Source organism: Apteryx rowi, unplaced genomic scaffold, assembly GCF_003343035.1.
Source record: "Apteryx rowi isolate R43461 unplaced genomic scaffold, aptRow1 scaffold_97, whole genome shotgun sequence".
Lineage (NCBI taxonomy): Eukaryota > Metazoa > Chordata > Aves > Apterygiformes > Apterygidae > Apteryx > Apteryx rowi.
Genome location: NW_020451282.1, coordinates 2345370 through 2367918, shown reverse-complemented (window position 1 = coordinate 2367918; position 22549 = coordinate 2345370). Strand labels below are relative to the sequence as shown.

Genomic DNA, 22549 nt, shown 5'->3' with positions numbered 1-22549 from the left:
CTTATAAAAATTGAAATTTTGGGAGAGATTTATAAAGGATGTTGAGTTCTTTACACCTAATGGATTAGCAAAACTGGATTTAATAAGTCAGAGAAGGAAGGAAACTTGGTGTGAAAGAGCAGATAGTGGTAGCAGAACGAGGCAAGGCATTACAGCTGCCCTAGTTCCAGAATGCCAAGAACCCCACTGCTTCTGCGGGTACCCAGGACTCATCAGCATTACCAGACCAACACTTGGATAAATACTGCCTCAAGTACTGCCTTTCTGCCCATTTATTCACCACGCTTTTCTTCAAGGGAAAAGATAAACAGCCTAGCTATAGACAACTAGAAAACTATCATTATGGGTTATATTTTTAAACTTGTTTTCCTGCATTTTGGCACTGCGGACTGGATTTGATTTCCAAAAGGCACTGAATACCCACAGCCAGCTCTGACAAATGGGACATTTTATTTAAATAAATCTTCGGAAAGCCCAGCTTGAAAACTCTGGCTGCTCTATTTCATTTAAAACGTTCACTACCACCCAAGAATTATTTGGTTTGATTTTGCTTTTCATAAGCAAGAAGCTCCTTATATCTGACAACACAGAATCTTTTCCACGTTAATTTGAAATTGCCTTTCTATCTGATAAATTTTAAAAATCCTATTAAACTACATTTCTGAAAGTCCTCTGCCCTCATCATATATGTGCTGGTTTATGTGTTCCTGAATCTTTTTATCTGTGATATATCTAATCCACACCTTTTCTCATTATCAAACATTATCAAAACTAGAAACAATACATTAAAAAAGATCTGTAACTATATTTACATGAGCAGATTCAATGCTAACTTGAAAAATCAACAGATTATGGATAGAATAGGATCAGACTTCTCTTGCTGCTCAAATTTTAAGGCTCCAATCTGTAAATATTCCCTAAATCACTTTATAATAAAAAATTGAAATTCAAGTCCACCTATTATGGCTTATAACTTCCTCTAGGTTTAGACTAGGATATTTCAGTTTGCCTGCAGCAAAAAGACTAGTGAATAATCTGAAAGAGTACATTCCAGAGTTTTATAACCTCATCATCTAAAGAATGAATAATAATGTAACAGTTTGGTAAAAATTTCCCTGAAGGAAGTACAAGCCCCAGAAGGTGTGGAAAGTTACAGGAAAATTCCACATATGTAAACAATTAACTACATTTTGAAGTTACCTTGATCTGTAGCAGATCTTATTCAATCACTGTTCGTTCTATACACAAGCTGGTCCATCAATTCTCCTGCCTTCCAAAAAATGTAAAGCATACAAAAATACCTAGCTTTCCAGATACTCAGTTTTCTAGGCAGAGGAAAATTCCTTTGGATGCAGCCATGATATGACTGTGGGTGAGAAAGAGGGAAGGGTACTTTGCAGTCTAGTGTTTGCTCTGCACCATGCTGCAGTGGCTGGGAAAGGGAGATAGGGGGTGGTTTCCCTTAGTTTTACTCCCTACTAAATCTGCCTTTACGTTTCTTTGTGGCTTTAGGTATGAGAACTAGGTCTACTCCCAGAAAGTCAGAGGCGATTTCTCTTGCACTAACTTCTCTCCAGCTATGGATGCTTTTTCTTTGTCCACTGAATACTATAGCCACTGCATACTCAGAAAAGTTTGAGAGGGGAGTGCTGGAGGATTTACTTTTTGATATTGGTAATGATGCTTGCAGGGATTTCTTTGCTGTTTTGGGTGGGTTTTTTTTTTGGTACAAGCAACTATCTTACTATAATACACCTTTTGGGATGAGATGCACAAAGTCTTGGATTTCTAATACTTGAAGTTTTCTCTCTGTTTTGTGGTTGATCTGCTCTGCAACTGTTAAATGCAATGACAGGCATTAAACAACAAACTCAAGCTATTTTTTCAGCTTGAGAAACCTCAGCTGTTCACTGCAATGATTTGCAGCAATGGATGCACAGGGACCATACTGATGAGATTTCTTTGTGAAGGATTTTCACATAACCACAACATCTGCAAAAACATCTCAGAATATTTCTTATAATCTGATTCCAAAGAGATGTGAACTGATGGAAGGGATGTTAGAGAATATTGAACTGAAGCTGTCTAGAATTAATTGCTTAGCATAACTTGCTTAGCATTAGTAGCTAAATTTGCTGAAGCCTTAGGCCTCAGGCTGTGAACTTGCTGTGAACTTTTACTTAGATAAGTAAAAGGGGGGCCCCAGAGCAGGTTCAAGCTGGAGGAATAAAGAAGTTACACTGACAGCAGGAGTAGCCAACCTTGAAGATAAGCAGCAGCCTGCCTAGAGACAATGGAGGGGCCCAAGGAAGAAGGGGAAGAACCCAGACCTAACTATTACTATTGGTCCAAACTATCGCTTAAGGGGTGGGGAATTTAGATTGTAAGGGTATAATTGCCCAGGGATTTCTTTGTTCGGGGTCCCTCTTCGGAGGCACCCAGCTCGAGCTGTAATTACTGCACGTGTATCATTAAATTTTATTTTTCTTCAGTCTGACTTCGAACTTCTGCCTCAGCAGGAACCTAGGGTAGGACCCTGTTATGGAGGCCAGCGAGCCTGATTTTCCATAACAGGGAACTCCTGGTGGAAGTTGTCTGAATTGCATTATATCTCCTATGCCAAAAAGATTTATTTTTGTCTTTGAGTCACGCTGCTGCAGACTTTAGCAATGTATGCAAGGCAGAGCAGGCATGTTGGAAGACTCAGTGTGTGATCCACAGATCTTGAGACTAAAGTTAGGGGATGATTCCAGTAAGGAGGAGGCAAATAGGATAATCAAGAAGAGGAAGCGAAGGTTACACGAATCAGGCAAGTTAGTTTATCATGTCAAGAGATACAACAGATGCAGTCTTTGGTAGCTCTTATCAGGCTTCCTGCTTTGTTAAATTATATTACTTTCAATTTAAGCCAACATCATGAAAGGAAAAAAAACAATGTAAAGACTGTATATTTATACAGTGCTATCTCTCACTGTTGCCAGTGACTGGTACCAATATAAATGTCTAAAATATATAAATAAAGATATAAGCACAGGAACAACGGTAACAGTGGTAACTTCCTTTCCTGACCACCAACATATTCTGCTCTTCTGGCATGCTCCTCAATAATTTCTCCGTATGCCAGAGTAGGAGATGCCACAGTCCTCTGGGTGGCAGCCAAGTTCTCTCTCAGTGCTCCGTTTCGCCACCTAAATCTCCAGCAAGTCACCACTTCTCTCTTTCCATCTTGTCTATGAGCATTTCTACAAGCATCCCCACATGCAGAACTTAAATCAGCCTGGATCCTGTAAGATTTCCCAAATTAGTTAAATGAGTGTGTAAAAACAGTCCATTTCCAGGTCTGCTTTTTACTTCATTCAACTTTTGCTTTTAAATATTCCCTGCAACAGGTGTCTTCTCTGCTAGTCAAGATCCTCCCCAGTCACATTATTTATAAACTTAGTCAACTGGGGATATACAGTTTCCTTAGAAAGTGTTTTGCATTCCAGCTTGAGATTGTACATCCAGCTTCTCACAAACATGTTCAACTGCTAAATCATCTTTCCTGCTAAGACCAGATATTCATGCATAAAGAACCCAGATGCATGACCTTTACTGGTATGTATTCCCACTGACTTTGTATGACTTTTCACATGACTGAGGACTATTTACATGAGGAATAGAGGTATAAAGACACCTGGACTCTTAGATGACTGTGGTTCCCACTGAAGTCAGAATTAATAACAGATATCTATACATGTTCCCAACAATTCACCTATGCGCTGTACAAAGCGGGCACAGACACAAAGCACATCTGCTGAAATACTAAGTAATACAGCCATCATTACAAAATATTCTATTAGAATTAATATAAAAAATAACAAATATATTTTACATGTTATTCCTGCTAGGTAACATAGACAAAAAGACTTTTGAAGACTACTCTATTGTCATTCAGATAATGTAGCAATACAGCCACCAGAAACAGCTGAGATACTTGCCTTTCCATCTTATTAATGAGACTTGATATCTGGCTTGCTGCTGCATTTATAAGAGCAGAGGCTCGAGAATCCCATAACTGTATCTTACTTATAAGATATTCTCTGTAAGCAAATCTTCTGTTCAGATGATATTTCTTGCTGGCTTGCAAAAAATCCATTAGCTCTTCAGTGTCTCCCTACAGGAAAGAATACGAATAAATATATCTAATAAGATGTAATGTTAAATTCAACTATCACCTGTGAGTAGCAGTTAGACCAAATTTGTATACTAATAAGGCAAAGTTAAACAGCTCTTACAAACGAAAAACAATGAGTTTATATTAACTTAAATCTAATGATCATGTCAAACTAATACCATTATTTCAATAAAACAAAATAATATTTTCAGCTTTTGGCATGAGTACTTAGGCCTCAGTGTCCATGCATACTCTCCTAACTAATCAGACTGCCTATGCATGAGCGTATCCCAGTTTCAGGCTCTGCTGGCAGGATTTTAAAGTAATTTAGGAATGCTGGGCTGAGCTTGACCTCTAGGTGATCTACTAAAAGGTGGAATTTTTTAGTTTCAAGTTAGGCATTTTCCTACTGAGAGTGTGGGGATAGTATACACCTAAGAAAGCAGGTAAGCAAGCAAAGTCAGGAAGGGTTGAGATAACTAAGAAGTTGATCTGGTAGAGACCGGAGATGGGCTCAGGACGGTCAGTAGCAGACACTCTGCTAGAGGCAGGTGACCAAGACAAAGTCAGCTACTTAGGTGGCCCATGTCTAAGCAGCCGAAATATCCCCAACGCTTCTTTCACGTGCGCCCTATTTTTCCCTGTGTGCTCAGCAGTCTTTTGCACAAGTGTATGCTGCGCCTACATCTGTTAATGGCCCACATGGGGCTCTTCAGTACTGAGATTTGACAGTGAATCTGGCTTTAGGAGTGGGTCTTGCAAAGGAAATAGAAAGTTTTGACACCTACTTTCCAAACATTGCTTTGTAACTTCAACTTGTTACCCTTTTGACACATGACAACAATACAAAAAAAAAAAGCAACAATCACATGCTTTTCTTCAAGAAGCAGCCAGAATAACAATCCCCAAAATTTTTGAAATCCAGAACACTAGCTTCCAACACACACCAAATAAAACCCCGCTCTAGGAAACAACACAAACTACTGTGTTGCAAGAGGCTTAAAATGTAACTAGAAACAAAACTGAAGTCCTGACCGTACTCTTCCTCAGCATTCCCCACCATGTAAGCTGGAAATATTCAACCCCTTAAAATACAAAGCAATAGCACTTTGGATGTATCACAATTTCAGTAATCCACAGATTTGGACTGGGGGGCTCAGTACACTTTCTGAAGTGTGGAAAAGCAGTTGATGCCTAGCATGTTTTGAAAATGTCTGTATGTTGCCTCCGTCCCTTTACACGGCCTAAATTACTTTTGAAAATGCACTTTGGCATTTCTATAGCATGCTGAGGTCTCCATTAACACCAGCCACGGTAGATCTGGAACCAGAAGTTTGCTGCATGAGCACAGATCTGCTCTTTGAGCACGCTGCAGGGATGGGCTCCGGGGCAGAGCTGCACCAACAGAGCTTGCAGGAGCGAGGCTAGCCTCTGAAGAGCTCCAAGGGGTACAGGCATACCAAAATATTCACGTCAAAATTGGGGATTTCTAAATCACAGCCTCCCACTGCACAGTGTAGACATTGTTTTAGACTGCTTCTGCTGCATGATGCAATGAGCTCTTACTCTTATCTTCTCTGAGCAGCAAAGACAAGCTTTTAGCACTTGGGTGCTTTGGAAATATTACCCATGAATATAAAAGGCAGCATCAAGCACATAATGCTGTGGCAAAAACATTTAACTCTTATCATTGTAGAAGAAAGTTGTGCAGGTGCATTAACACACAGTTGTTTAGAAGTCTAAATGTGCATAATGATGAGGTTATACTTTTTTTAAATTGTTCCTGTGAAAATTAGTTATAAAAGTGATAAAACAGGGATAATATCTTTTAGGCCTATGAGCGCAGACGTTTCCTGAAACATTTCCCAAAAATTACTGTGGGTTTGTACTCTGTCATTAGGTTAGGAATGGAATTATTATCCTATTACCTGTATTTTAGAGTAATCTTGCACTAGTATTTTAGCTGCTTCTAACTTCAGTTCTCCCTTGAAAATGGCATTTGTTATCTGTGTAAAAAAGATGTTATGCAGCTCTTTTCTCCTGGAAATAGCCAGTTGTCTACAAGCCTTTGCAAAATATTCCTCCTGCTTTACCAGAAGAAACCTCTTCAAGTGGTCCTGCTCCAGCCTGTGAAGTCTATCCAGAAGACTTCTGTATTCTACAGCTGGCTGCAGAGATGAGAGAAATTAATAAATCTGAAGTGATTCTCAGTATTCAACATATTTTAAAGTATCAATGTTTCTAGCTCATATATATTCTATGCATACTCCGATTACTGTCATTTCAGGTTTGAATGAACTCTAATGCTAAGTCAATGTACGTTTTCCATGTTTTTCATCTGTTCATAATGAAGAGGGTTGTACAACATTCAATCTATAATCCAGATAACATTTCCAAGGCATAATGAAAGCTTTTAGAATTGAGGAAGCATTCTTTAAGATAAATTGTACAAAACTGCACGAGATTCAACACAAACTGACTATAAGCAAAACGTATTTCTTAGGCTTCATCAATTCTGAAATCTTATTAAAACTGAACATAGTTATATAAATCAGGGTAATGAAATAACAATAAGCATACATTTTTCAAACAATATAAATTAGAAAAATCTATTCTACTGCAAATCTTTAAAAGTTCTTTCTATCAGAGTGACCTACTTTATCTACTGGTTTCTACAAATTAATCCAAGAGCATCAGTTTAGAGTTACAACACTGGAACAGAATTAAATGGCAATTAATTTAAAAGCTTCTTTGCAAGAAATACTTTCTCACAGTTCTCCAGCAAGACTTAAATATTCATAGTTTTAATCTCAGACGGCATAAACTCATTTTAAAATCAAAACATACATGTCCTACAGAGCAAAGAAGGCTTCTTATGCCAGCAGAGCCACCTAACAGTAGTCATGCTGGTCTTGTTCTAAATTTCATACTATTTATCTGTGGAGAATTGTCCTCTGCACTGAAAACTGCCCACACCACCCCTCATTCCCACAGAGGCACATTGCAGGCAGCACTAAATTAATCAAAAAGGCAGAGAATATACAGTCTGGTTTGGGCATTATTTTCTGGACAGCAAATAACCACAACGATGTCCATGTGGGACTCACCACCTGTGAAATTAAATATATACTCAACCCCTTGGAGAAGGCAATACCCGATAAGGCGAGTGCTGTGCTGCTATAACACTAAAGCATTTCCCAGCAAAGGGCGAGCACTGCACCAGGAGAGCTCTGTGCAGCTGGTACAGCAGCACCACCACATGCCACCAGAGCACAAGAGGCAACCAAATATCAACATGAAATAAAAATTATATCAATACCCTTGTCTTCCTCCTATAATACCGTAAGAGACCATGTAGGATTAATATAAACACTGGGTTTTTTTATTTAATTAGATCATCATTATTACTCTTCTGTAAGAGAAGCAGTGTGTTTATCATATGAACACATGGTAAATTTTGCATTTAAGTTTTGCTCTGCCATCACAAACTGGCAATTTTGTTGCTCATCATTACTAGCTTCAGAGAATGACTGGCAAGTGCACTGTTTAATCATACAAGACCAAAACCATCTTTATTAGAGTTGAATAAATCCATTTTGATAAACAACGTGGTTAGGAGACATAGCTGCAGTGGTGAAGCATTTGAGTATTTATTCAATTTTATGTACTGCTCTTCAACAGTAATGCTGACAAATGTGTCCAGAGAAGAGCAACAGGAGCATAAAACGACCTATGAGGAGAGAGGCACACAATTCAGCTTAGGAACCCTTAAAAACTACCAAGGAGTAGTTCAATTAAAATGCAAGTGACAGATTTTTAAAAATGCATACACACACTTGCCACTGTCAGGACTTTCAGCCACTTTCAGGACCGCCTGAATTCCCCCCCAGTTATTGTTAGAAAATAGTTTTGGATATTAAGTGCCTCTGTTAAGCTGGAGGGGGTGAGGGGACAGAAATTTTCACAACAATACAACTCACAGATGTCCCTTTAACAGCAGCTATAATTTGGTTAAAAAAAAATAAAAATCAATCATTAAGTTCAAGTAAATAATTTTCCTTGTCCCTTTTCTGCAAACATTAAACCACAGACTCGTAAAGAGAGAGGAAAAAAAAAGAAATGGTCTCAGCGAGGGCAGCCCTTAAGTCCCACATCAGAATTCAAGTGAGAAATTACTCGTGTTTGCTTGGGGAAATATGCCTCAGCCAGCAACACAGGCCAGAAATAAAATACACACCTTCCTCTTCTCTGAAAGAAGAGGAATCAAAAGCATTGTAGGTTGAGATTTTCAGAAGCACTAAACTGGAATTAATTCTTCTCCTATCCAAATTTGGTCAATACTGAACATTTCTGAAAACTACTTTCCTGAGTTTTACTCTCAGATACAGTTAAAGAGTAGGCTAGATGGAGGAATTACACCATCTACCCACCCTTCTTTCTTAACTGCAGCCTACCTTGCCACACCAGCTGCTTCTCCTTTCACCCATATTTCATGACTCCAGAGTACTTCAAGTGACTTCTCTAACATGTCCTTTTCACCCATGTTCCAGGGAAGTACAAAACCCATTTTTCGTAGATTCCAGTGATTTTTGCTTTATTCTTTCACAAAGCATAATTTCTACCAAGAATGTTGGGGACAGGAATGAGAGTAACAGGACAGAAGCAGACAATAAATGGAGCAGGACAAGAACTGAGCTGACCTTAATCCTTTCATTGACTCCTATCATTTAGGATTTCTAAAACAAACCAGAAAAAGTACCAGTGCATTTTGTAACAAAGCAGAAGTGCTGGGCTGAGACCTGGAGCATATTCAGTGAGAGCAAACAGCCAGCTTGAGCCAGGCCCCTCTCTCTGCAAGGGTAGGACATATCTCAACCATAGTTATTTAAATATTAAGCTTCTGGTCTAACAGCTGTCTAGGCTCCTTCTATAACCAATGGAAGGAGAAAGACTTCTGCAGAGCGTAATTCACCTCATCCTTAAAAAAGTGACCAAAAGTCTCACTCCCTCCCAATGGCCTTTGATTTTCTAGCACCCCTAACTCAGGATGTTCCTAACCAATGGATATTTGAATGTTCCCTGGTGGCACAATTTAAAATTCATCTGGAAACCTCAAAGAACTTCAGCTGGCTCACATAGTCTTGTACTCTCAAATTTCTCCACAAGACAGTCTGATGAATCAATTCTTCCAGACAGCCTCAGCATGCTATAGTATCTTTGATGGGTCACACCCTCAGCAAAATAATTATTTTCTCAAAACTGTTATCAGAATTGTCATAAAAGTCCGGAACAATTTCAGGTATATTGTATGCAAACTGTAAGAGATCATGTTGTTTTGTTTTTGTTTTTTTTACAGAAGGCCAAAAGCTTCAATAATGTCTACAAAAGAGCATACACAGACATGTTGGGCTACAGGAATATATTCCTGCAATGAACTGTTTTGTATCTATAACCCAAATGAAATGGACAGCTGGAACCTCAGCAGTGTCGCATTCAATACCCACGTATCCATTTGTGTTGCAGAAGCAAAGCCCCGCCGATAAATAATGAACTGCGCCACTTATTCCCACTAGGCCATCCTATAATCTAAGTTACCAAATTAGACCAACATGAAACATTAATTTGGGGACTTTTACGTTTACAAGTTTACAGAGGTGAAATATGCAAAATCTAAACAGAATTCTTTCCAGACAGATGAAATAACATGAAAATTTGAAAAAATCAATCAATCAGTTTTATTGTAAAAATTCAATATACTTGAAAAACGACATGGACAAATGGAACATGAGTTTGTAGAGGGGAGGATGCACTGGCAGTCAGATGACCCAGACTCCACTTCCAGCTAGTGACCACCTATGAAATCCTGGGCAGTGATGCTTAACCATTCAGAGAGAGATCTTTGAATGAAAGCCATACATGTAAGCACTAAACTTTTACTTAAAGGGAGATGCTATGCTTACAAAGAATTACATTCTGCCTTCAGTTAATTTATCTCACTACTGTCCAGAGGATACTTCCAGCAGGAGTCCATTCCCTGCTCTGCCATGAATCTACTAGATCGTTCTTCTTGTCTTCACTCATTCTGGGAGAAATCAGCCCTTGGTTGAGCTTATATTCTCATTTTCCTCAACACAAAAAAATATATATTGCAGCCTTTCAATTAGACTGAAAGAATTCTGATGAAGAGAGTGCTGTCCTGCTCTGAACGTGCAAAAAAAGTTTGCACTGTCTTTGACTGGAGTTCTTAAGGGCCACTGCAGTACAAAATAATAAATAATAACAGTTCTTGTTTCACAATGGTGTGACTATACAAAATATTCAGGATAAGGATGACCTTTTGCTTTCAGGTGTCACAGATTCTCTTCAGAAAGTTTCATTCTTCTGGTAAAATAAAATACATAGCTTCTTGTTAATAACAAATTATCACATCTGAGCTTGCAAACACATTTAATATTGTACAGCTTTTCTCTTTAGTCTTCTAAGAGGAATATTCAGCCATCATATTCTAAAAGAAAAACCATCAATACAAAAACAACATATCATGCAAAGTATGTTGATTTCATACCAGATTTACCTTCTCATTCACTTTCTTCATTAATTCTTCAGCCTCCTCATTTGCAGCTCTTTCTTTTTGGCGTTGAGCCTCCATTTTCTTCCTAGTTTCCAGATTGCATTCAGCTGTTAAAGCCACCATCTTTCTTTCATACTCTTCCTGAATCTCTTTTTCCATGGCAAGAAACTGCTTTTTGAAAATTGAACTCATCCTCTTCTCCACATGAGGAAAGAGACTGTGACTGAAAACCATGTTCTTCATCATCATAGCAATCACTTCTTTACACATCTGCATTCGATATGCCTCCAAATCAGCATCTGCCCGAGTCAGGCTGGCAACCTCCAAGCTGTGGAGAGGCAATCAGGACTGTCTGAAGTCTCAGACTATGGGAAATTTCTACCATAAACCAAGGATATCTAGATTCATTCAACACTGTCAAACCAAATGGCAAAGAAGCACAGGAATATCACAGCATATGAGCCTACTAATCATGAAAATAATCATTCATTAAAAAGCAGAGTGAGCCAACTTCTACCACAGTTACTTCAATGAAATACAAATATTCTTACATTCCATTTTAGACAGAAAAAGGAAAAGGTTTTCTTTAGAACTCAAAATTTCCCTCAGTTCAAAGGCAAACATAAGCATCCTACAAAGAACAACTTTGGTGAGAAGCACACTGCAGATGGAGTGAATATCTGAATGGACTATAAATTTCACTGATTTTGTAAAATAGTTCTAAGCTCACTGACCCATCTATACTAGTGCATTACTGCTTCGTGTTCTGCTCTGATATATTCCTTTCTCTACACAGAAGAGGAAAGACTGTTTAAATATTTGCTAATACAAACAAATTAAAATAGTTGTATCTCTACTCTCATGAAATAGAATCTCTTTTCTCAAACTCTGTTAAAACCAGACAGAAATATAAGACTTTTTACAAAATGCAGTATATGTCATGTTGCATACGAAGAGATTCTCATTTATCATTAGAGTTAATTTAATTGGAAGGACAATTATTCTCATTTCATACAGTACATATCTATTGTAAATTCTGTAGTTTTGCCAATTCTGTACTCAATTCAGGATTGGAAAATTAGATATTTTTTGCCCCTGCATGCCAATATATCTGAACACATAACACTGTATGCTTCTGTGTGCAGATGAAGTATACAATAATTTCTTTGTGACCTACAATACACATCATCAACATCTTAAATCCAACTTAAATTCATTCTTTTTTAGTTAAGCTAAATTATCAGTTTGATTTGTTCTGTAGGCAAATCTTGGAAATTTCAAATGCCATAGCAAAGGTGTTGGGAAGATTTGCAACATATTAGAATAATGCTGTATTCAGAATGCTATATATCAAACTGTACAAATCCACAAACAACTCACCTTTTTGTCAAGCAGTTTTTCTTTTCCTTATATAACTAAATAAAGTTTAACTAAAAAAAAAAATTGGCAATATTATTATCATTGCCTCTCTGTTAAACACAGGAGAGGTATTTTGCCCACTTAGAAATCAATGACATGGGATTAAGTTTTTTTTTTTTTTTTTACCATAACTCTAATACTCTCAAAATATATAAGAGATACTAATTTAAGGTATGCTAGTCAGTCATAAAGAAGCAGAGAGAGATTTTTGCTGCTGCCTATCAAAACCCCAGAAGCGCGCTGGCAATGCCCAGTCAGACAACACGTGTCCTGGTGATCCAACCAGGGCTGGCTAGGGGCAGAGTGGCTCCAGCCCATGTTCTCCATGCGCCGCTCCCCAGGAACGGGCTGGTTGTATGCATGGTGTGCAACACTTGAAGTGATTCCCTGGCAATTATCCAGCACTCGGGTCTCTGTGCCTGCTCATTCACAAGTTTCTAGCTCCTCATAAAAGTCACCCTGAAGATACCTTTGCACCACGCATTTCATGGGAAAGCGCTGACTGGAGCTGAACTCAAACTCCTCAGCTTAAAGCTCCCTCCAAACTTCTGGTGAGGGAGGGAGGGAGCTGCAAAACTCCCTCCCTCCCCAAGCTGGAGCAGGAGTCACTGCTGTAGGAGACCAGATCCCTTTTGAGCTCCATGTAATCCCGTTCTGTGCCTGAAACATTCTTAATAATGCAAAGAACCTCTAAAAGCTTGTATTTTCTATAACATCCCCAAGATAATACAGCAATCCAGCTTATCGGTGTTATGTGCAGGTGGATATTGCAAGAGGGCACCTGCAGGTACACAACAGTCTTGGCTGGTGTTGGAGGACTGGCACAGCTACGTCCACATGGCCCACTCTCAAGTTCTCCACAGCACTGATGTGAGCCCTCTGCCTGGGGACAGTCCTACTCGCTCTGCACCCACAGGAAGCACTCCACATTGGCAGCACAGATGCATATTTTCTATCTTAGTCCTTTCTGTTTGCAGAAATCTTAGGACTTTCTGCTGATACAGCCAGATAGGACTAAGGTGTTTATTCATGACAATTTAAAAGATGAGTGTATCAGTTTTGTGCAAATACACTGAAATATAAAGAAGGATTCAGAAAATAAAATGGGAACTCTGTGGTGTAACATTACATTAATGATTGTCAGGTGGTTGTGGGAATTATTATCTTGTAAAACACTAGCTACTGGATTTACTTCTCTGTTTTAATTCCTGCTTTAAGTCCAGTAGCTCTGTCTTAACTGAAGCGTATCTTTCTTTTGTAAGAAACATCTCATCTTGATTTTCGAGCATTCCATAATGGAGAAGCTAAACAACACTCAATTAATTGTTCCAGTTATTAATTCCTCTCAGACTTAAAAATGGCCACCTTACCTCAGCTTGAATTGGGCTAGTTCCAACTTCCAATTCTCTTTGTCTGTTGGGCTAACGAGTTCCTTGGTCATTATTTTTCTGTTGTTCATACATGCATTGACATATGGTCATCTCATCACTTTTCAACCCTTTCTTGCTGAAGCATAAAAGACTAAATTCCTCAGCTCTCTCACTAGAAGGCAACACTTTACAACAACTCCAGCATGCTGATACATAGCTCACAACACATGGCATTTAATACCTATCACAAATGCTGGATATTTTCACCATGCTTTGAATAAAAATTAACCCATTCCTTTCCCAATTGCTTTCTAGTTACTTTTACAGTCTTGCTTCTTCAGTAGTGACCCCAAGAATGAAAAAAACAAACATGATCACAGCATTATGGTTATCTTTCCTTAGGTCTTCCAGGGCATTTCTTTCCATTTATTGCAAAACTCTACAGACTGGATCTGATTCCATTTTGAGTAAGACTTCTGTGGCCTTCCTTGCCTACAAAGAGAATTGAGGAACTCCATTAACTCCCTTCCTCAAGATTATGATGCCAAATGCAGGAGGAGCAATAGGTGTACTTCACCTGACATTTACCCATCAGCAAGTGAGGATGAGGCTGTTAAGATCTCAGGTGTATTTAATCTACAACTCTCACCCTCCATTTGCCTGCCAGGAAATCTATGAAGAAGGCAACAAAGCAGAGGAAGCATGTGAACTTTCTACCAACCCAACAGTAATAGAGTAGAGAAAAAATAATTATAGGACACAATTCTCCCAAGTCACATCCTGGAATACAGGAATCATAACCACTCTTCATGGGCAGCTGAAGAAAGGCTGTGCCTATAAAAACTTGAAATCTATCCTACAGATGACGTGCTCTACCTCTAGTCTGCCTCCACGCAGCAGCTTGCAGGAGTGAATTGAGGCCACCACACGCACTCTGCTTCAAATTCTCACCCCAAAGGACAAGTGTGTCTAGTGCCGAGGGCAGCCTCAGGGACACCCTTAACTGGCTGCATAGATATAGTCTTTGAGTCATAGACACCAACAGGCACTTTGTCAGCACAAATCAGAGATCCTCAATACATAATATAACAAATACTTTCAGTTTCAAGGTCCTCAGAATAACAATGCTTACAATTACCCAGATTAAACATGCAGGATTTTGAGACACCTGGGGAAAAAAAAAATCATAACATGACACACTGTGCATCCTCAAATCCAGGCAGATTTAATAAGTTGCTCTAAATGCTCTGCACTCCTCCTGTTACAGCAATTCATGTTTAAAAGGTCTCACGTCTCTTCCTGAGCATACTCACCATAATGGAAACATGAAAGACAACTAAGTATGGTTAGCAGATGACAATCCGTTGATGAAAAAGATCAAAGTTTCTCTTGGGCAAAGCATGCAGACAAAGGATGAGATCAGTACAGAAAGGCAGGTGGTAGGAAGGTGAGAAAAAGGGAAAGGTGAAAAGACAAGTAGAAAATGAAGCTGCAAACAGCAAGCGTAAAGATTTTTAACTCACTTGAGGAGGAAGAGGGTTTAAAGATCTGTCAGAGAAGAACTGGGAAGGGAGAATCCCAGACGTCAAACACAGAGAAGCAGAGAGAGTGCCTGAATGCCTGATGTCTTCCACGGACCTAATGAAAGAATACAGGAAAGCAACTAGTGTCAGGCAAAACCAAATATGGTTAATTAAAAAAACCTGGAAACTTCTCATTGACTACAAAGTAACTGTGTCTTTAAGTCTTATTATTCAAATTAGAGATCTGCAGATGGAATTTTGGAACAGGAGAATTAATAGCTGCTGAATGTATTAGTCTTAAAAAGTAAAACGAACTAATGGCTTTCTGACACATTTTTAAAATGAATTCAGAGTTCATGAAGATAAGAAACTACTGCAACAATTTTCTGAAGTCTACATGGGAGAGAAACATCAAGCAAACTCCCCTTTTGTGGCATTCTCTACCAAAACAGAAAAAAACTTTTTTTCAGAGACTCATTTCTCATCTGCAAATGACAGCCAATTAGCAGCACACCTACTACAACAGCATCCAAAGGAGACCGGAGCCCCATGACAGCAGTTTCTGTAAAAGCCTCCCCTAGTGGTACACAGAGCTCCTGAAGAACGCACTATGTAAGGCCGTTTACAGATGGTCTGTGTCTTCATTACCCTTGCAGCAGTCACCGGGTGCATCACAGCAGAGCAGCCCATGGGCTGCAGTCACTCCTCGTGGGGACATGACCACAGAGAGGGCAAGCAAGGACAAATAACCGCCACAGCCACCGCACCAGCCCCGGAGAAGCAGCACATTGATGTGATATTGCATCCGCAGGCAGAACACAAACGGGAAGCTAGCCTTCAGCAGAGGAGGGAAAAGGATGACAAAAAAGAAGATGTAGCACCTGTGTTGCCCTGTCACACTTCAGAGAAGTGAAGACTGACAGGGGAAACCCTTGAAGGTCAGAAGGGAGTTTTACACACCCAGATCTTCAAACCATATCTTCCAGTGCTTATTTTAGTAAGCAAAGAAAGCCACGTAAAGTACAACTGCCATAAAAGGTATTAAGCTGCAGAAGTGCTTTGTTTCCTAAATCATACATTTACTGAGGGATCAGTAATAGAATATTAATAAGCCAGGCTATGTTTGTTTGTGGCTTTTCTTTTTGAACAAGGGAATATTTCTGACTGTCCTGGAGATTTCCAGCACCAAAGTGTCAGACTATAAAACACAGCACTGCTGCTATTTCACCAAATCCCAGTTCTAAGACTAGAAACAAAGGAAAAGAGAACAAAAGTTAACCTCTCCTGATGACCCTCTTGTACTCTAAATGCTACAGGAAATTGCGCAACAACAAACATTAATCACGTACTGACACTATTTCGCACGTTTCTGTCAATATGTCATTGGCATGAGAATGTGGACCCTCAGTTTGCAGTGACATAACCTGCTATCTTCAACCTCTCTCTCTTTCTGTCCTCTGCTTCTCCCACTTTCCTGGTGGGTCAGGCCGCAAAGGAGATTACGATACTCTGTGGCAGGGATTTATGCAGAGTGCAGCACGCTGAGGCCCAAGTCTTTGCAGGACACTCAAACCTGTGCTGAAGCAGAAGTAACGATGGGAGGTCTGAACGGCCAGCACCTATCTCCCAACAGCGCAGAGCACGTTGCCTCTCCCTGGCTTTGCTGCTGCCTGCCGTGGCGCAGCCCGCACATGTTGCAGGAGTCCTGAAGATGCTTTGTGCTGCACCAGGAGCTAACCTGGCCTGCGGCCAGCTCTGAACCGGACGAGTTCACCCATCGGGTCTGCGACACCGTTACAGAGCAAGCATAAACTCAGCACAGCTGAAATGTGGGTCTACAGAGAATACAGGCCATCCTGCAAATAAATAAAGCAGCTACAAAAGGTATGCAATGATTATCTAAGGATACTTTCACATGGATGAGTCACAGGTAAATTTAGTTTTGCAGAAAAAGGAAATAATTCAAGATGGTGACAAAACCATAAATAGGATTCTTATGATATATAACTCTCTGTCCCCTCCTCCCCCCCCAAACAACAGAAAAAGATGATAAACTGAGCTCAGAGATCATTGGCTCTTCCTCAGAAAAAATGATTCATAAATAACTGCCAACAGTCTAAACACTAGATTTGCTACTAGTTTCACTATCAAATTCCTTTAACTCTCCACAGCATTATAAAGAAAGAAAAGGTATTTCAATTCTTAGATTAATCTGTTTAAAAATAATTTAAAAAATTAATCTGCATTTAATGGTCTGAGAACCTCGGTTCTGATTACAGAAAGACAGCATGAAAAGTGATAGTGATAGATTAGTGATCTTCAGGAATCCCATTTAAAAAATAAAACTAACTACAAGTATAATTGCAGCAGAAGTCAGAAAATGGTATTTCACAGTAACACAAGTTACTATGCAAAAAGAGAGCAAAAAAGACTCCCATCCTGCTTCCAGTGAAGTCATCACCCATTTTATCACTGATTTTAGAAGAAATCAGCCTGGATACCAACTAAAAAAGTATAAACAAATACTATGGCATTATGCATTATGCCTGAAGAGCTTCCAGCTTTGCTGTGATCTACTCAGAGCCTACTGATCTATGCAGACTGGATGAATACTCAGGCGTCAGAAAGGGAATGAGCAGACTGATAAATCTTCTTTCAAAATAGTACTGAATAAAGCTTCACTAAAAGCATCAGGAGTTGTTTGTTTTTGGATGAGAAAGTCTGTTCTAGAAGGAGAGCAGAAATGATCCATATAATTCTGAACATGACTTCTTCATGGTTAGCCAACATTAAAGATGTGTCATTTTTTAGATAAGAAAAGATATGCATCCATTAATTTCAAATGAATTATTTTCTTCTCTTTCCCTCTCCCACGAAATCTCTCCTATTACCTATTAAGCATTTGAGTTTCACTGAGGGGAAAAAATATATAGGTTATATACTTGTCTGGTTTATAACAGCATTCGTAACACAGAACTGCAGGGTTTGAGGTGCATTCCATGTGTATTCACTGTTACATCGATGTGGTTATTATTTATTTTTGTATCCCTGCATTCTAGTCCTGGAACAGTATCAAACTGTACAAAAACAGAACAATGAATATGTCTTCCCTCCAAAATTTTTACAATTTCTATTATATATTTAAAAAATGATAAACTACAGAAATTTAGCACCTCTATTTTGTTGTATTAACAATGCAACAATCTGTCACCATTTTCTATGTAGAAATATTCATGTCTAGCTGCTATGACAACATGATCTTTTATTCTTACTTTCCATTTGAATTCAGGATTTAAAAAAAAAAAAAAAAAGCTTTTGCTCCATGGCAAATTAAATTGAGATGTACAGTGAGAAATTTACATTTAGAAAGAAAAAGTGAACTTCTAATATATCAGTAAATTGTTTTTGACTTTCCTGTCAAGGCTCTCCGGAAACAGTTTGATGCTTTTCTCTAGTATATTGGCCTCGATGCCTGGTACCGTCAGAAAAAAAAAAAATCAACTGCAATGCTTACTTATTACTTAATGATTTGCCAAAATAATTGGCTATATGTATTGTGTGTCAGCAAACAGGCTCAAGTTCAGCAAGATATTCAGCTAGAGCTTAGCCCAACTCAAGTAAGCATAGCTGTACAAAATGAGAATGGAAAAGAAAAGCTGGAGTAGTGGAAAGCCATTTAAAAAAATTAAGTTCCTTTAAAATATCTCTGTCTTCTGAGACTATGCCATAGCGGTCAGATTTGATCACGTTAGTCACAAAAACAAACTGCTCAGTTATCTTTGTGTTCTGTTCCAGAACTACAGTAAAGAGACCTACAACGTTGTGAAATATGATTTTCTAGTTCACATGTCAAATATTCAAATCATATAGCTTCTTCTCATTAGCATTCATTGCCAACGGACCAATATTCAGGAATATACACAGGAAGGAACCTACTGAGAATAAAAACCAAATTACTTTGTTGCATAATGTGCATCAAGGATATGACCTGTTAAGGCTAAACTCACAAAACAAGTAACTAGGAAGCTTTCCTATGAAATATTTAAAAATGTTTTGTTCTCTAGACAATTCTCCTGAGAGTGCAAACTGTCTACGTTCCAAAGACATCCCTGTGCATAAATACTGATCACATTCTCCTAATTTATTTGCTAAACAATTTGGCACTGCCACTTTACAAAAGACATTAACTATTAACTTAGCTTTATATTGTAAAGAGGACAAAAAACTCTGTGAATCTTAATTTTCTGAATAATTTGCTCATATTTGTCTGCACAACAGAACAAAGCACCAGAATGATTCCAACTGTATTTACTATCACAATGCATTTTAAGGAAAACATATCAATCATGATGGCAGGCTTGTACGTGTACCACGTAGAGAAAATGACGTGTAGCTGTACCAACACATGTAGAAGGAATTAGCAAACTAAAACACGCTTGTTGAATAATAATGTAAGCAATATTTTAGTAGTTGACTGAAAATACCTAAAATATCAAAAGCTCTCTAACACAAACCCCATACTTTTGCCTCCCCAAATAATAAAAAACAGAACTATGACACTGAAATTCACATTCAGTATACATATGACATGAAAATACTGTGCTCAAAGCACAAGTCCAATTCTCATCCTCAGTGTACTGGCCATTCCTCTGAGAAAACTCTGACCTCATCCCCTGCTTCATTACAGCTTACAGAACCATCTACTGAAGTATAAAGTGTCAGAAAACCCATCTATTCTACTGGGTGACACTAAATGTAATAAAACAAAATGCAAAGCTATGGAAAAACTGATTTTGTGACCACAGCTATAAAAACGGTGAGATTCCTTTAAAGTACAGAACCCATTCAGACTGACTGCAATTACTCATTAATGAATTACAAGCACACATTCTTCCTTTTTCCCTTTATGTTTTGCAAATCACTATCCTTAAAACAGCTAATTCAGTGAAAAATAATAATTACTCTCCAATTCTCATACTCCACTTTTAGCATAGACAATTGTCATATAAACCTATCTAGTGTCTTCAGAATCAGCTAAAAACCTGGAAAATGTACAACAATTTATAAAGCACAAGACTGAGATGAAACCTTTAAGGAATTTAGACCAGAAGTTAAAGGACTGCTGCTCACCAACTTGCAGAATGAATGAGAAACTAACATTAAGAGAAGGGGAGCTTCTCCTGTTAAATGTCATGCAACAGCATTAACAATGTTACGTACGTAACATATGTACATCTAACACTGTAACAATGAGAGGTAAGACAAGGTGTGCATTATAGGTCCTGAAGAAATCAGAAACAATATTGTGTCTATCCAATATAGTAGTTAAGTTAATGCTGTAGCCTTTTTGGACAATCAGCTTGCAAGACTGGGATTCATCTCACCTACCTCCAGACACCTACAGGTGAACTAATCAGTCCAGGCTTCAGACTTTAGTGTCAGTGGGTGCAGCTGCCATTTGACATTTTTCTAGATGTCTACCTTAGGATGAGAATCATCATACCGTAAAAGTGAATCGCATCCTTTTTCATCACCGAGTAAAAGAAGGAGCTCAGGGCAATCTAGTGTAAAAGTCCAGATCACAGAGACCTTCATGTGATCAGATATATTGCACCACCAGTAAGAGATGAGAGGAACAGGTATGCAGTTATTGAATAGACGTTACTGTCAACAACACTGTTGTTTTTCCCCATTCCCTCCAGGGAAGGGAAGGGAACAGAAGTGAGAAGAGGGCACGAAGGAGCAGGCAGCAATTATAAGCAAGTAAAAAGTCTCTAAACAACCAACAGCTTCTCCAGGCCTCACAATGAATGCATTTCTCTAAAAGACTCATTTGGGACATTCACAATTGCCCAATTCCCAAGCTTTGAAACGATAAGAGATGATAAAGTAAGCAAATATTAATGAACAGATAATTCAAATGAGAACGTTTTAGGCAAAACTCAGGCATTACAGGATTAGGCATTTATAAATGTAGCACTCTGTCCTAATGAACCAACAGTCCATCAGGATATCAGAGGAGAACTGTCCTACAAAAAGATGTTGTCTTCCATATGCAGAATAAAATCAAGCTCTTAAAAATCTTACAAACTTCTCCTGCCTCCTGTGGTCAGTGAAATCCTGAGAAAATTCCAAGTCTGATAACTACTCATGTTAATTTAAACTGAGCCACAGTTTTAAGCCAGAAAAATCTTCTTTCATTTATAGCCCATAATTCTTATAGGTTTGCCAAGATGTACATTAGACATACAGAGGGTGTTCAATTCAGCAGTGTGAAATGAAGTTCTGGTGGAGATTGCACACAATACTTAAAATAAACTGATGACAATTGCAAAGCATATTATGACCATTATATTCTATATGATAAAGTCATATAGCGCAGGAAGGCTGCTGGGCGTAGGAAGCTCTAATCAACACCTGAAGACTCGTCAATAAAGATGCTCTGGTCAAATATGTTCCCAAAAGAGAGACAAATGAATTCAGGTGCCAGAAGACAGATAAATCCCTGAAATGCAGCTAGTGAGTGTATCTACAGTTATTTGTGTAGCATGGTGTAATGAGATAAAAGCAGTTCTTTCTACTCTAGCTATTCCAGACTATCCAGGCCTTTTTATCCGATATTTAAGAGTAAAGCTGAAACAAATCCTTTTATTTTCTTGAACATTCAAAGACACAAAGCAATCTTCGCATTTCTGTTTTCAGGTGAGCTGCCAACTCAAACAGTTTTGAGGCAGTTTTTGAAGTAGTATTTTCAAACTTGTATAAGTGACTTAGTAACTTAAATCCTACTGGGCACCTTCACTGCCTTCACTGAGGCATGTTTCAAACAAGCATCTAATTTGTGGCCAGATTTGACTTCATACAACCAGTCACAAGGATGACCTACGAGAACTCCAATCATACAACAAACCTTGGCTATATCAATATCCGTCTATATAGTAATTCCAGTCTTGCTATAAAATGATGTGTTATATTACAATGCAAAATTATTAAAAAAAAATAAAAGGTCAAACTATTAAGCAAAGGAAACTTTTGGAATGGAAAGGAGACAGACAAAGTGTTGTGATTTAAAAAAAAGAAAAAAGGAGATATGGAAGGGAAAAAAATAGAACCTGTGAGGAAAGAAGCAGAAGCAAGAGAGACATTTGTGCTAACTGCGTAAGAATATTAAAAAGCTATAGCCCCAGGACACACACACAAACTGAAAAATGAATCCCGTTTTATGGTTTTAGTTATATAAATAATTCAGTTATATAAATAATCCTATCCAAAGATTTGCAAGAATATTTACCTTTCTAAACCACAACACATCTGAAAATAAGGCATTAAATATATAGTCCAGTATTTTTGTTAAAACTTGCTAGATATTCCCTATCCCTAAAATAAATTAATACTATAGTGAGATAAAAATATACTTGATCCTGTTGTTTTGAACAGTCACATAACAATTTTCTGGATAAGTCTCCTCGAAACCAGCATTGCTATATAGTTATAAAAGCAAGAACCACTG

At 38.4% G+C, this 22549-nt stretch overlaps 1 protein-coding gene across 8 annotated transcripts in view; it reads right to left on the bottom strand.

Moving 5' to 3' along the window:
- The window catches only part of EVC2 (EvC ciliary complex subunit 2), a 77744-nt gene that overhangs the window by 29256 nt on the left and 25939 nt on the right, over window positions 1–22549 (bottom strand). For 6 of the 8 annotated variants that reach the window (XM_026054769.1, XM_026054768.1, XM_026054767.1 and 3 more), the window contains exons 9-11: window positions 10731–11055; window positions 6085–6324; window positions 3981–4156 (exon numbers count right to left, since the gene is read on the bottom strand). The exons of 1 other annotated variant lie outside the window; for it this stretch is intronic. In XM_026054769.1, coding sequence (XP_025910554.1) covers window positions 3981–4156; window positions 6085–6324; window positions 10731–11055 — 741 coding nt within the window. The remainder of the gene's footprint in view (window positions 1–3980; window positions 4157–6084; window positions 6325–10730; window positions 11056–22549) is intronic. One more of the 8 variants, XM_026054766.1, reaches the window with a different exon arrangement.